At 40.4% G+C, this 13,003-nt stretch overlaps 2 protein-coding genes and 1 non-coding gene across 5 annotated transcripts in view; all 3 read right to left on the bottom strand.

The window, feature by feature from the left end:
• Nucleotides 1-1,793, bottom strand: part of nckap5l (NCK-associated protein 5-like) — a 35,049-nt gene extending 33,256 nt beyond the window's left edge. The window contains exon 1 of the mRNA XM_026367361.1: nucleotides 1,646-1,793. The gene's annotated coding sequence lies outside the window, so the exon portion shown is untranslated. The remainder of the gene's footprint in view (nucleotides 1-1,645) is intronic.
• A 189-nt stretch (nucleotides 1,794-1,982) lies between these two features.
• Nucleotides 1,983-12,977, bottom strand: kansl2 (KAT8 regulatory NSL complex subunit 2). 3 transcript variants are annotated; one of them, XM_026367363.1, is made up of 10 exons: nucleotides 12,908-12,977; nucleotides 11,443-11,700; nucleotides 10,216-10,388; nucleotides 9,940-10,054; nucleotides 9,301-9,464; nucleotides 9,021-9,202; nucleotides 8,201-8,297; nucleotides 7,255-7,508; nucleotides 5,498-5,704; nucleotides 1,983-2,994 (listed from the first exon to the last, which is right to left on the bottom strand). In XM_026367363.1, the coding sequence occupies exons 1-10, from the start codon at nucleotides 12,967-12,969 to the stop codon at nucleotides 2,911-2,913; spliced, it is 1,596 nt and encodes a 531-aa protein (XP_026223148.1). In that variant the 5' UTR covers nucleotides 12,970-12,977; the 3' UTR covers nucleotides 1,983-2,910. The 3 variants fall into 3 exon arrangements, with proteins under 3 accessions (XP_026223148.1, XP_026223149.1, XP_026223150.1); XM_026367364.1 differs by having other exon boundaries at nucleotides 9,039-9,202; XM_026367365.1 differs by having other exon boundaries at nucleotides 11,443-11,755; nucleotides 12,908-12,964.
• Nucleotides 7,975-8,108, bottom strand: LOC113168048. Its single transcript, XR_003299329.1, has one exon. It is a non-coding gene; the product is annotated as a small nucleolar RNA SNORA2/SNORA34 family (small nucleolar RNA).
• Nucleotides 12,978-13,003: the final 26 nt, after the last annotated feature.

Genomic DNA, 13,003 nt, shown 5'->3' with positions numbered 1-13,003 from the left:
TGAAACAAAATATCTAATTTCCATTTGAGCAGAGGAAACGTTATGACTGCTATCGTAACTGTGCTGTTTACGAGGATATACCTAAGAAAATGGGAGAAACCGACTGACGGAATAACAGTTTGCATAGCCTCTGTTGTTATAGAAGAAATGACGCAGCAGTAATGAAATCTGGACACAAGTGGTCCACTTAACATGTATATGTACATGTACATTACATGTAAACAGTAACGTGTCTCGGCTGTCCACCTGCGATCCAAATCTCCCAAGAGGCATCTTAAAACCACATGGAAACATGGCCTATATTTCTCCAAAGCTAGTCTAGTTTCAAATCAAACTCTTATGCAAATCTGACCTGAATTTCCAGCAAATTAGCAGAAGAAATGTGAATGTGAATGAATGCATTTCTCTACCTACTAATGTTACACAAATAACAACAGAGAGACAACCGGGTTGGTGGTGCTAATTCTTCTTTAACAGCTTAAGAAGAAGGGGACGCAACAAGATGTAATTTACAGAGCTCCAAATGAACCTCAGATGATGTGAACATAATGAGACAAAAACCCAACATTTGCTTGTCTTATATGTATTAGAGGTAGGACACAGTGTCCTCATCGCTCTGCACAGATTTCACGTTATGCTCTCCTCAGTGGACGTCACTATGTCCCTTCCAGAAGCCTTTCAGGCATAAAAATGCTTAAAAAGCATCGAGAATATGAAACTACTGGGGATACTACAGTCTTACAGGTCTATAATCCTGGACTGGAGGTGCCTTCTACTGCACTAAAACAGAGATTTGCACTTTACGTACGCTGGAAGTTGCTTACTGGACAAGAACTGACCAAACTAACTGACAGACGTCTACTGTTACAAACAGCGGGCTGCAACTTATTATACATCATTCAGCCCAGTGAAGGTCAAATCAAAATGAGTAACACAGTTTTGACAGGGGCTTCTTTACAGCAACATGTCAAAGTGAAGAAGGTGACATCCCTGCAGAGCAGTGGTGTTGTTACACAGGCTGCTAAATAAACCAGCGTGCTGCCTCCTCCACTCCACCCCTGCTGCAGACACAGACACATCTTAATTCCTCCTCCAACACCCCTACTGATGCTCATTTGGTGTTTTTCTATTGAAACACAGGCTGTTCTAGCTACATGACTGTATGCCTTCTCCTCTGCACCACTGTAAAATGACCCCCCTCCCCTCAAACTCCTGTCAGTTCCTTCTTCATGTTCCTTTTTCACTTCCCTCAAAAACAGACTCAAACTGCGACGTGATGCGTTCATGAACATCCACTGCAGCTAAATGGAAACGGACTTCAAACAGAAACAGGCTGAGGTACAAACGTCCGTTTCCCCTCCTCTTTGGGGGACAGGCCTTCCAGACCCAGACCCGGCTCTGAAGCAGGTCTCCTCCGGCTCGGATAACGCCACCAACCCCGGGAAAACGCAGGAAAACACATTAGCGTTCAACATTAATTAGCAGTGAGGGCAGGCGGCCACGTTTCTCCGCTTCGCCCTCGTTCAGAGCTGGAACGTTACTTTCCGGCTGCTGCTGAAACAATGAGGAGCAGCTCCGTGTCGGCATTCCTGCAGAGCCGAGCTACCGCGCATCAAACAGCGTTTCTCCCCCGGTATCCACTCACCTCATTTGGTTGGAGACTGACGGAGACGACGCAGACGTAGCATGGCGGATAAAGACAGAGGTGTGCTAGTTTTTGGTTCAAACGTGGAGCCCTGGGCTCCTTTTCTAGCGGCGTCCGCTCCCTGCTGCAGCAGCGGCCGCTCTCTCTCTCTCTCTGCCTCGTTCACTGTTTGGGTTCAGGAAAAGTGATGTCATCGCATCAAACTGCGTTACCCGCCCCTGTTTTTCAGAGCCTGTCCCACACAGCCCAGCAGAACCTCACCAGATCCTGATCCAATCTGGCTCTGTGCAGAGTTCAAACAGGCCTGCCTCACTCATTAAGAAGACTGGAGCAGACGTATCAGAAAATAGTTTATTTGTGGATGGATGAGAGATGAGCATCGTTTTTTATCTAAAACACACAGACTGACCGACTGACTGAAGTACAATTTTAAGACAATCCAAACTAAACAAAACAAAATAAATACACCTACACCAGAGATGTACAATCAGTGAATGTACAATGTCTAATTCACTAGTAGAAGAGGCCTCAAAATGTAAAAAGTCAACTCAGCATCAGTGTTTGTGGAAATGAAACAGGCAACATTACAGTACAACACAGTCCAAAGTTTACAGTGTGAATTTGTTGCATGAAACCAAGTAGGAGCATTTCTACTGGTGTAGTGGAAGAAAACAGGAAAAGGAAACGAGAACCAGAGGATTCTTCTAAGTACTGGATGCTCACAGCAAAGGAAAACTAAAGTTTGGGACAACTGACATTACAGCTCATATCTTAATCCTAAAAGAACTTTTAGTCCTTAAATTGTTATTAACTATCTTTGTGCCACGTAATAAATAACATTACATTAATTTACTTATATAGTTTTTTCCTTCTGGGACAAGAGAAACTTTCCATAGATCCACATTAGATGAATATATGTTTATTTTCTACTGCTGCCCACCCATCATAAGCTGCTGCGGTGTCAGCTGGGAGCGAATCTCTGTTGATTCAAACCAATTAGACGACGCTAATATGACTGAAATATGGTGCCCCTGGAGTGTGATTATTACAAACTTCACTTTATCCTGTAAGCACTCAGTACTTCAATACTGAATTTATTAGGTTTTTTTTCCCCCACAATGTTCTTCTCACTTGCAGCTACATTAAAGTACAAACATTTTTTTTGGTATCCGACTTGTGCAACAAAATCACACTGTGATCTCGGATTGTATTAGAAAGCGTTACCTACAAATGTTCAGAAAAAAAGCTGCAGACTTTTAACTCCTTCATCTGGGAGCATCAACTGTTGCAGAGACATGGAATGAATTATCAGCGGCGTCTTCTTCACCTCCTACAACCTCTGACACCACCTGGGGGGAAGAACATGAAGTTAGGAGACAGAAGCATTGCTGCTACAAAAGATGTGCTTAGTCTAACAGTTGTGACGCTCTACTGAGAGAATGCTTCATTCATTTCTGCTGCGTCATGGTACACATTCCTATATGTTTTCCCCTGGGTGACACAAGTCTCAACATACAGTACAAGCGTGTGGACACGGGAAATGTTTCAGTCAATGTAATTTTAATTTAGTATCAAAATGTTTTTAGTTTGTATGTTCTTCACATTAACAACTCCGTAGCACCTCATTAACTAATGTCTTTTCTTTAGATGTTCAAACTAAACTAATGTTGAACAAAATGAAACTGGTCATAATTCACATACACAAAAGAAAAATCTATTGTCACACTGTTTACCATGTATGGATATGGACATAGCCATATATATTAGTGCAGCATGTTGTATTCTATATAATTGTAAAGCTCTTACCTTTCCTCCGTTTCACAAATGTATTCTATACTATGTATTCTATATTTAATAAGAATATAATTACTGCACCTTTATAAAAAAGGTTTCTGTAAATTCTTGTTATGCCAGATATTTAACAGGTCTATAATGTTGTTATAGTAAAAAGTAAAACCTGATGCAATTGTCAACCTCTTTCTACTTCCTATTTTTGCACCTTCAACCCCAGAATTATGTATAATGGCAATAAAAGTATATGAACCTTTTGGAATTTCATGATTTTCTGAGTTCATAAAATGTGATCTGATCTTCATCTAAGTCAAGAGTATTAGCAAATGTGATGTGCCTAAAATTATAACACAAAAACAAATCTGGTCTTTTATGTCTTTATTGAGAAGAACCGTAAAAAAAAAAAAAATCATAATGCTAGTAGAAAACGTATGTGAACCCTTGGAATGATGACCTCCAAAAAGCTCATTGGGTCAGGCATTACCATAATTGGAAGAAAATTATTCTGAGGTTGTGGCCTAAAGCTACCTTCACTGACAAACACTACTCAAACTTTTTGAATTTGCGCAACACAAGAAGAATGTGCTTATGTGAGCCATACCTCACCAAAATAAGCTTTTAGAGGACCTACGATCAACAATTGTTGATTTACATGATTTGGGCCTGCTTTGCTGCATCAGGGCCTGGCCAGCTTGAAGATGAATTCCCAGATGTTTAAAGAATGTCTGTACAACAGCGGAAACTCTGTAGAAGTTGGGTGATGCAACAGGACAATGACCAAAACACCAGAGCAAGTCCACAACAGAATGGATTCAGAAAAACTAAATCCTCCTTTTGGAGTGGCCAAGTCAGAGCCCAGACCTCAACCCAACAGGGATACCATAAAATGACATAAAGACTGCCACACATAAGACAACCAAAGAATATGAGAGCTAAAGCTTCTTCTTTTGCCAGGAAGAACGGGCTAAAATTCCTCCTGAACAATGGTCTGATCCACAGCTACAGTTAGTGCCTGATTGAGGTTATTGCTGCAAACTATGAGGTTTTTATGGTTGTGCTCAATAAAGACATAAAAGATCAGAATTGCTTTTGTGTTATTATTTTAGGCACATTATATTTGTTAATACTTTGATAAATTAATGCAGACAACCATGAAATTTCACACCCACTTTTTCTTGCCACGGTATCTCCTAACTTACCGTTGATTCTGATTCATCTTTGTCCATAACCTAACTCTGACGTGTCTTCTCTTCAGTTGTTACTCTCAGGCTCTGTGTCACCACAGATCACACATATCCCTCACTTTCAACATTTATCAAATGTTTTGCTTCATCTCCAACTATTTAAAGAAATCATTTCTTAACTGTTCTGTTCACTTGTTAAGTTTCTTAAGTTGCCATGGCCTCAGTTCAAGTAATTCAGTGTGTTTTTATTGCCAATATTTCTGTCCTAAGCTTTAGATGATTATGCACATTTACAGTGGACAGTACAAAGAGAAATAAGGAGAGATGGGAGAGAAACTTGTGATATCTCCCTGGCTGGATGTGAACAGCGGGCTTTGTAAATCATGGACAACACATGGACCAACAGGAAATAGTTGTGTAAAGTGAACACTGAAAGAGTACCCCTGTTTATAACTGACAATGATAAAGGACCTAATGCCTAATGCATCTCCACAGTAACTCTGGAGCCTACATGTTCACAGAAACACGCTGTACTTGCTGTCATTCCTCACAATCATACAGTCAAATTAAGTGATCAACTTGCCTCCACATTAAAGTCCTCTAAATATTCTGGTGGTCTAGGAAGATTTTGCTCACAAGACATTAGAGTGGATTTTTATCCCACACTGCTTTCCCTGAAACCAAGTTAGGATCATTTAAGAATAGTGTGTACATGAGAAAATATAATTTTAAGCAAAGTGTCCTTCAGTGAAATTGATATTGTAGTCTGAGACAGATAATGACCAAGATTTTATTAGACCCATCTCTAATAGTGTGACATACATTTAACGTGTTATAGTGCAGTTAGTACAGTTTCCAGCCCTAATTACAAAGTAACCTGGTCATCCATGATGGCATCCACATCTCTTTCTGAAAGCTCCTGTCCTGAGGCATCCAGGTCAACCTGGTCTGGGTCTTCTCCAGTCAGAATCTCCATTGGGGCTTCAGCAATGGCTCTGATCGTCTGGTCCTCCAGGGCCAGGGCTGTGTCAAACTGTAGAGGGGATGGAGGACCCTGCATACCATCCCCTTCCACATCTAGATCCTGCAAAATAAGGATATTTATTAAAACTAAACTAACTTTTAGTTGTATGTCTAGATCTAATGTTATTTATCTTTATACATCCCATCACCGGGGGTTGGCCCTTGCTTTGGAATCAGAAACTCCATTAGGCAACAGAGAACTATCTAGGGTTATTTAAGTGGTTACGAAATATCCTGCAAATAATCCCGACAACATGTGCATGCTGTACTGTTAATGCAGATGGACAGCCATCAAAACTGTCCAATCAGTGAGTTACTTGTTGCAAGAGAGTTACTTTAAACTCAAACCAGATCAAAGCTTTCCTTTGATCCAAACAAAATCACACAACAGATGGGGAAGGACCCATCTGTGACACTGAAATTTAGCTGACATGTGCTTTCAATATTACCCAGATTTAGACTTCCTCAAGTGCATGCCATTCTCGTGAAGATGCTACTAATAAGAACTATTAAAGGTAACTAATGGATTGGACAGTAGCAATCATCCTATTAGATATTTGCATAGATATATAGACCACTCTTGACAATCCCAGACTGCAGTCTCAGTACTGCTGTTTAACTGCACCAGGGTTTAGCATGTTTCCAAGTCCCTATATGGGCCCATATTTATCAAGCATTTTAGCATCACTCTCAGGATCCATGGTGAACATCAACCTATTACCTAGGACTAAAAATAGTTCAAGGTTGACATATGATATCTTGCACCTGCCATACAGTTGTGACACAAAACTCATTCCATTTTTGTCCAGGGATTACATTTTTATTGAGGTTAGGGTCATTACAAGTGAGCCAATCATTTTTCTTCCACAGGATCTATGCAGTAAGGACACATCTAGGGAGCACCTAATTTTTGGAGTAAAAAATTTAAGAGAGTCTTATTTTTATAAAATCTTCTTCCAGTCTTAAAAGTAGGAACAAACATGTGCCACTGTAAAAGGTTGTGGGTAGTAACAAGTGATTTCCTTCTCTAAGGTTCTTGAAGTGCTTATAGGCCCTGAACAGCCTACAGCAGCAGTAAGACCCTTTGGGGACAAAAAAGGTCAGTCAAACTATTTCTGATATGGCTAGTTTGAGGTGGTGACTTGATCTGGCCCAACCAACTCTGACCATACTCTGCAAACCCGAACTAAGAAGCTCACAAAACCAAGTGCAATTCTGTGCAGGTGAGAAAAATAATGCTGAACTGAGGTCTGCCCTGGAAAAGCGATGAAGAATATTGTCTTTCTTCATATCTGGGCAGACAGAACCTTCCTTGTTTTAGTTTAGCTTCTTATACCCATTATGCTTGTCTCTTGGTTTATTTTGTGATGTATTTCAGTTCCCTTGAATTATTCTGAGTATACAGAAACTGCCCCAAGAGAACATTAACCAAGACAGGAAACAAACTACATGTATAAATATAGTCATATGTTGACAGCATCACGCGAGCATAACAGTTTGTTTAAAGCCACCAAAAGTTGTTGTTTAGGCACCTTAAATTGTAGCAGTAGATTATTTAACAAGTGTGGAACACAACATTTTGTTAGTTTGTTTACTTCAGGATCTACGTACATCACTGAACTCAAGGGGAAGGCTCTCTGTGGGCTGGAGCTCTGCTGCACTCAGATACATGTCTCTGCTTGCAGGCGTGAGCTGCTCCTGTGGTTGAGGTTCCTGCTCAGGCTGGTACATGGGAGGTGGTAGGGTGAGGTGAAGTGGGCAGCGAGGATCATCAGACTGACCCATGTGAACCGTACGGTCACACGGGACATCTTTCAGACCTGGACACATTTTGAAAAGCACCTGATTGCTATCCTGGTAGATATCTGAGCATCTGGTTGTCAGGGAAGATGACATGACCCATCCGCACAAAAACTCAGAAATGTTGTTTATGTCAATTATGTAGCTGGATAGTGTAGTGGTAAGATCAACGCCGTGTAGGCGGCGCCCTGGCTGTGGTCTACTTCCACTAGGGGTTCTTAGGCAAGCCCTCCTTACACTTACGCTTACCCAACTTCTCTACTTGTAGCTCACTTGTAAGTCGCTTTGACTGAAAGCATCTGACAAATGAATAAAATGTAATGTAAATGTGATTATTCTGTTGATGCAAAAAGCTTCAATGTGTTAAAGTGCCTCAGTAGCTTTGTGCAACAACATGTATTTTGTCTAAGCAGTAACACTTTTCCATTTTAGGGGACACCAAATTCAACTAATGAGCAACCAACATCTACCCTTTTCAATCAGAAATATGGAAAGAATGAGACTACTGTAAATGTTTTTGTGGGGAAGGGAATTTGTTCCTTCCAACTGAACTGATTAGCCCCTTTGCATCTCTGGGAAAAATCAACAGACCACAGGAAGGAGTTAATGTGGGCTCCCTTTGAAACCAGGAGCTACTGCAAGCTGATGGTCTTGATCGGGGCCAAAATGAATAAAAGTTAAAATAAACTGGAATCTAAGATAATAGTTTTGTGGCTTTATTCAGAAAACCGATGCTGAATACTTCATTAAAGGATACGTGAAACACAGTGTCTGGTCATGGGCAGGCAAGGGTTGGGACACCGAGTTCCCTCCACAAAGGACATGCATTTTTCATACACTGTTCTTGAATGGGGCTGCAACAAAGGAAAAAGTGTTAAAATCAACATATTAAACTGAAGTTTAAAATTGATTCATTTTCAACTTTATCTTAAGGACAAAGGACACTCTTTCGAGGACAATGGGGTTCACATATTGGACAAAGACAGCAAGTGCTTTGGGAGAGGTGTGAGGGAAGCCTTGCATGTGCAAATCAACACTCCCTCACTCAACCGAGGTAGAGGCCTTAGACATAACCTGTCTCCTATTTATCATGCTGCCCTTTCATGCATCCCCAGAAAGATGAGGCTCAATTCACACCTGCACCTGCAGGGGTGTGACTATTACATTCTTCACAACCTCCTCTTCCATTGTTTCACATAACGAGCATATTTAGGACAGGGGTGGAGTGATACCAAACATGAAGCATAAATTTGTGGCCTCTAACCAACTATCCTTAGACTGAAGAAGCTACTTGGATGAGTAGTGAAACGTTTCAAAGAAAGTCAAGTTGCCATGACTCAACTTCCAGATAACTTCACATGGACGACTGAGAATCTTTTCCAACACACTTAATGTTTTGGTGTTGTGCTTGAATTGAATTTGCCTTTTCCCAAAAATGTTTTTTCACTTATCTTAAAGCTTGGGCAGAAACAGGAAACAATTGGCTTGGTCTGACACTACCAAAAGTTGAGTGAGAATGTTTTAGCTATGGCAAACTGACAATGTTTGAGTCTCAAAAGCTGACATCTAATAAGTACCGAACTTATGGGGCACACCTGAGGAGCTCCATCTGTCACAGCCTGCCTCCTCTCCCTTAGCTGTCGGTGAAGCAGGGCTTCCACACCATACCGACGACGGTATCGACGCAGAGCTTTGAGCTTCTTCAGGTTCTCCCTCTCTTTCATGGACAGTCCTTCAGGCCCTGTCAGCAGACCGCTACCTGTCGTCAGCATAAACAAATTCAGATAAGCACTGATGATTATAGAACCTTACAATAATTAAAAGATGCAATTTGCAACTAATTATTTGCTTAGTCACCAAGAGTTTCATGCTCCACTTTGCGGTTGTGCAAGTATCGACGCTTCTTCTCCTTCAGCAGGTGCTGCAGGCGTTTAAACTGATCAATATAGAGGGACTGAAGCCTGATGAGTTTTTCTCGAGTGATGAGTGCCACTTCCTCTGCTGTGTACACTCCTGCATGTCTGTAATTACAGAGTGACAATAAAATTTTACACACACACGCATCTGTCTACAATAACAGGATGACGTGTTATATTGTACTAACTTCTCTAGTTCTTTCGTTTATTGTGGTACAATACTGTACATCACCACCACAGTCATCCCAATGCTCTTGATCTTGCTTAATCTACTTTGCATATTGATTTGTTTGGCCTTACTTGATTTTACTGACAAACTTCTTAAACCTGTTAAACCCGAGCATCCCCAGTATCGCAGGCAGCAGCAACATGGAGCAACCTAGACATGTTGCAAAGCCAAGTAAAGCCACAATTTCTAAATCAACAATTTCTAGCTAAATAAAACACAATTCCAACACCAAGTAAATGGTCTTTGTTGCCATAAGTGCAGCTGCATTTGATATCGGGGGGCGCTCTGGTTTAACAGGTTAATTACTTCAAAATAAAAATCCAATCCAGTTACGATAAGCTTCAAGCTTACTTCAGAGGATCCTCGTGGTCACTGTCAATGCTGTCAGCTTCACTGTCAGGGTCTCCTCTCCACGTTTGGTCAAGTACCAAGGGTCCCTGCTCCTCCTCACTCAGACTATCGTCATCTGTCCAGACAGGGGGGAGTTAAAAATATAAATTCTATTACAGATAATACAGTAAGGTTCAAAAGAAAACAACCACAATTCTTTCCCCTTTGCAGCAGAAGTCACAAGATTTTCACTGAGGAGTCTAAAGAATGTATTCCAATTTCAACTAGAATACTTACCTAGAATTCGACTTCCTTCAGAGCGGCCCCCATCAAGGTTGTGTGTTTCTGGACGACTGTATCCGCTAAGTTGAGATAACAGTGCCTCTGGGGATGGGCCAGAAGATGCCTTTCTCATCTGAGCTCGGAGAGCCATGGCATTCCTGCGAGCATGCTCGGCACAGAACGTCACTCTAGAAGGACAGAGTCAATGTTGAGGTGATGTCAAAAGGTTGGTTTGGATTTGTAATCATGCATCTAAAGTCACTTTCAGATACAGGATACACAACACTGCCTTATCTATTTTTCTGTCATTCTGACATTAATCACTTTCACTATCATCTTTCTCATTCAGACATACACACATCTGTGATAGAGAGATCCATCTTTATGTTATGTTTCAGGCCCTTTTATGCAAGGACATCAACAAAATGAAGTTGATTTAACATCATAAGCCTGTGTATTAAACTCTAAACATTTACAGACAGACACTGTTAGTTAGTTACATGTTTTATTTTCAGCACAAAATATGTGTTATGACACGTAGCCCAGTGCAGCGATACATTTTTTTAAAGCTTGTCTGTCACCTGATTTGGCTGACATACCAGTCTCAGAGAACACATTAATGAGTACATTACTATTTTATTTTTTGATTGACTGGTTCATCCTCCTCTGATCCTTTCAGTGTGATCCTTTCAGGATCTTTCGCTACTGGATAATAACCTTTCGACTGTGCTCTCTCTTTGAATCTTTTTACCATCAACAACATAGGCTCCTGAAGACAGTTACTGCAGGTTTGCTCTTACACAGGACCCCATTACCTGACCATGATACAAGTTGGCTAAGTGGTATGGCTGTACATTTTCATTTTTACTGTCTGTTTCACTGTTAATTTGGAATAGTCCCACATCTCCCACATTTTCTCCCTGACATTGTGACTTCACCTCATCACTTAATAAGTTTTACTTTTAGATCCTGGCCCTATCATTTTAAGGTGACTACATGCAGTGCAGACAGGCAATGTTGAAAGCAACAAGTAAATATTATTAGGTTCAAGCAAGACCGCCATAGTGACTTTTACTGTAAAGTGACCAGACTATGGGTATGTGTCTGAAAAGGGCTTAATATTTAGATTTTCTGTTGTGCAGCAATTTAATCTGATTGTTAAATGTTCCCGTATATAAATGTCTAACTTATTTCTAACCATTGTTAAAAGAGGAAGAAATGTGAAGTTTGTTTCCCACTCACCCATCTTTCCTCTCAACCTTTGGTGCAGCATTGGGGCAACGCTTGCCATTTTTAGCAGAGACATAGTTGCACTGCTTGTACGGTGCATTCTTGTCCTCCAGAATGTGTTTGATGCAGTACTCCAGGCCTTCGAGGCGGGGCTGAGAGCATGGTCTCTGGGTAAATGAGCAGGTCTGAGGTTCCTGAGGTCGGGGCGTCTGGGTCACCCGATTACGACTTGATGGCAAAACATGGATCCGTATTCTGTTCATTGCAGGTCTGCAATAAGTATTAAGATCCCATGTGAAATAATGAACTGTGTAATTTTTAAATCCTTCAGTGGAAAAAAAACAAACAAAAGAGGCCATTTAATAATATCACCTTGGGAAACCATAGGAAACACTGTATATTAGTATAAAAGCATTAACAAACTATGGTGGCTAGAGCTTCTCTAACTACTACAGATGTTTAGAGTAGTGATTGATCATAAAAATTGTCTGCAAAAAATGTAAATAATAAATTGTTTGACTTGCTTTAAACCTCTGAAGGATCCGTTATCTAATCCTTATCATGCATGCTTTTGAACCCATTATCTTTGAGTTGCACACTGTTGATTGCACAAAATTAGACACTTGAATATCTCAACTTTTTACTGTAATAATCAGTAATCAATCAATGAAAGTATGGAAGAGCAGTTATAATACAGCTACACTAAGATAAAACTAAATTAAATTATAGAAGACTAAATGGCCTAATCTTAAATTAAACTAAAAATCATGTAACATCGCAAGTAATACTTTGGACTTCTTTTTACCACATATTAATAATTAAAGGAGACACTAAATATGGAGTCTAGTGCTATACTAACTAATGGACGTAAATAAGCAGCTAAATGGGACATTTAAAAAAATATGAACAACTAAAAAATATAGCCTAGCAAAGACTAAAATCAGAGATTAAAATAAAAAAATACTTTTGGTTGATTTCAAAACGCTAACGTTAAATTTTAAAGTTGGGTGGCTCATGCACGCTACTGTTTACAACAGTCGACGAAATACCGGTTTAAATGTAGGGAACTAACGATAAACAGGCGGCGGCAGCTCAGATTCAACTTTTATTATCTAAACAAGTTAATTCAAATTATGCACAACATCGACCATATATGAGAACACGTAAACCCAGATTATTGTAAGTGTTTCAATACAGATATAATTCAAGCATGACTACTATCTGTCTTGAACAAGTCTAACCAGGCGCCACTCTGACTTTCAGCCCGCCTCACTTTACTGCGTCACTCTTTCAGTTGTGGAGTCGCCATCTTTGTTTAGCAGTGGCTAATGCTAGCTAACCGCTAATTTAAAGAATATGCGGCTAACACACGAGTTTTTTTCTTCAATAGCAACACACAGTCATCTTTATCTTCATCACAAAATGTCTTAGTCCCAGAAAATGGACACACTCTCAGTGTTCTTTTGTAACAGCCTACCTTTCTCTCAGCATCCCAGCCCCGTCCAGCTTCTGCAGCACACTACGTCGATTTTCCTGCATTCTCTGACTGCCGCAGCTCCTGCAGTCACAATCT

The sequence above is a fragment of the Anabas testudineus genome, chromosome 7, assembly GCF_900324465.2.
Source record: "Anabas testudineus chromosome 7, fAnaTes1.2, whole genome shotgun sequence".
NCBI lineage: Eukaryota > Metazoa > Chordata > Actinopteri > Anabantiformes > Anabantidae > Anabas > Anabas testudineus.
This window is presented reverse-complemented; position numbering and strand designations above follow the sequence as displayed.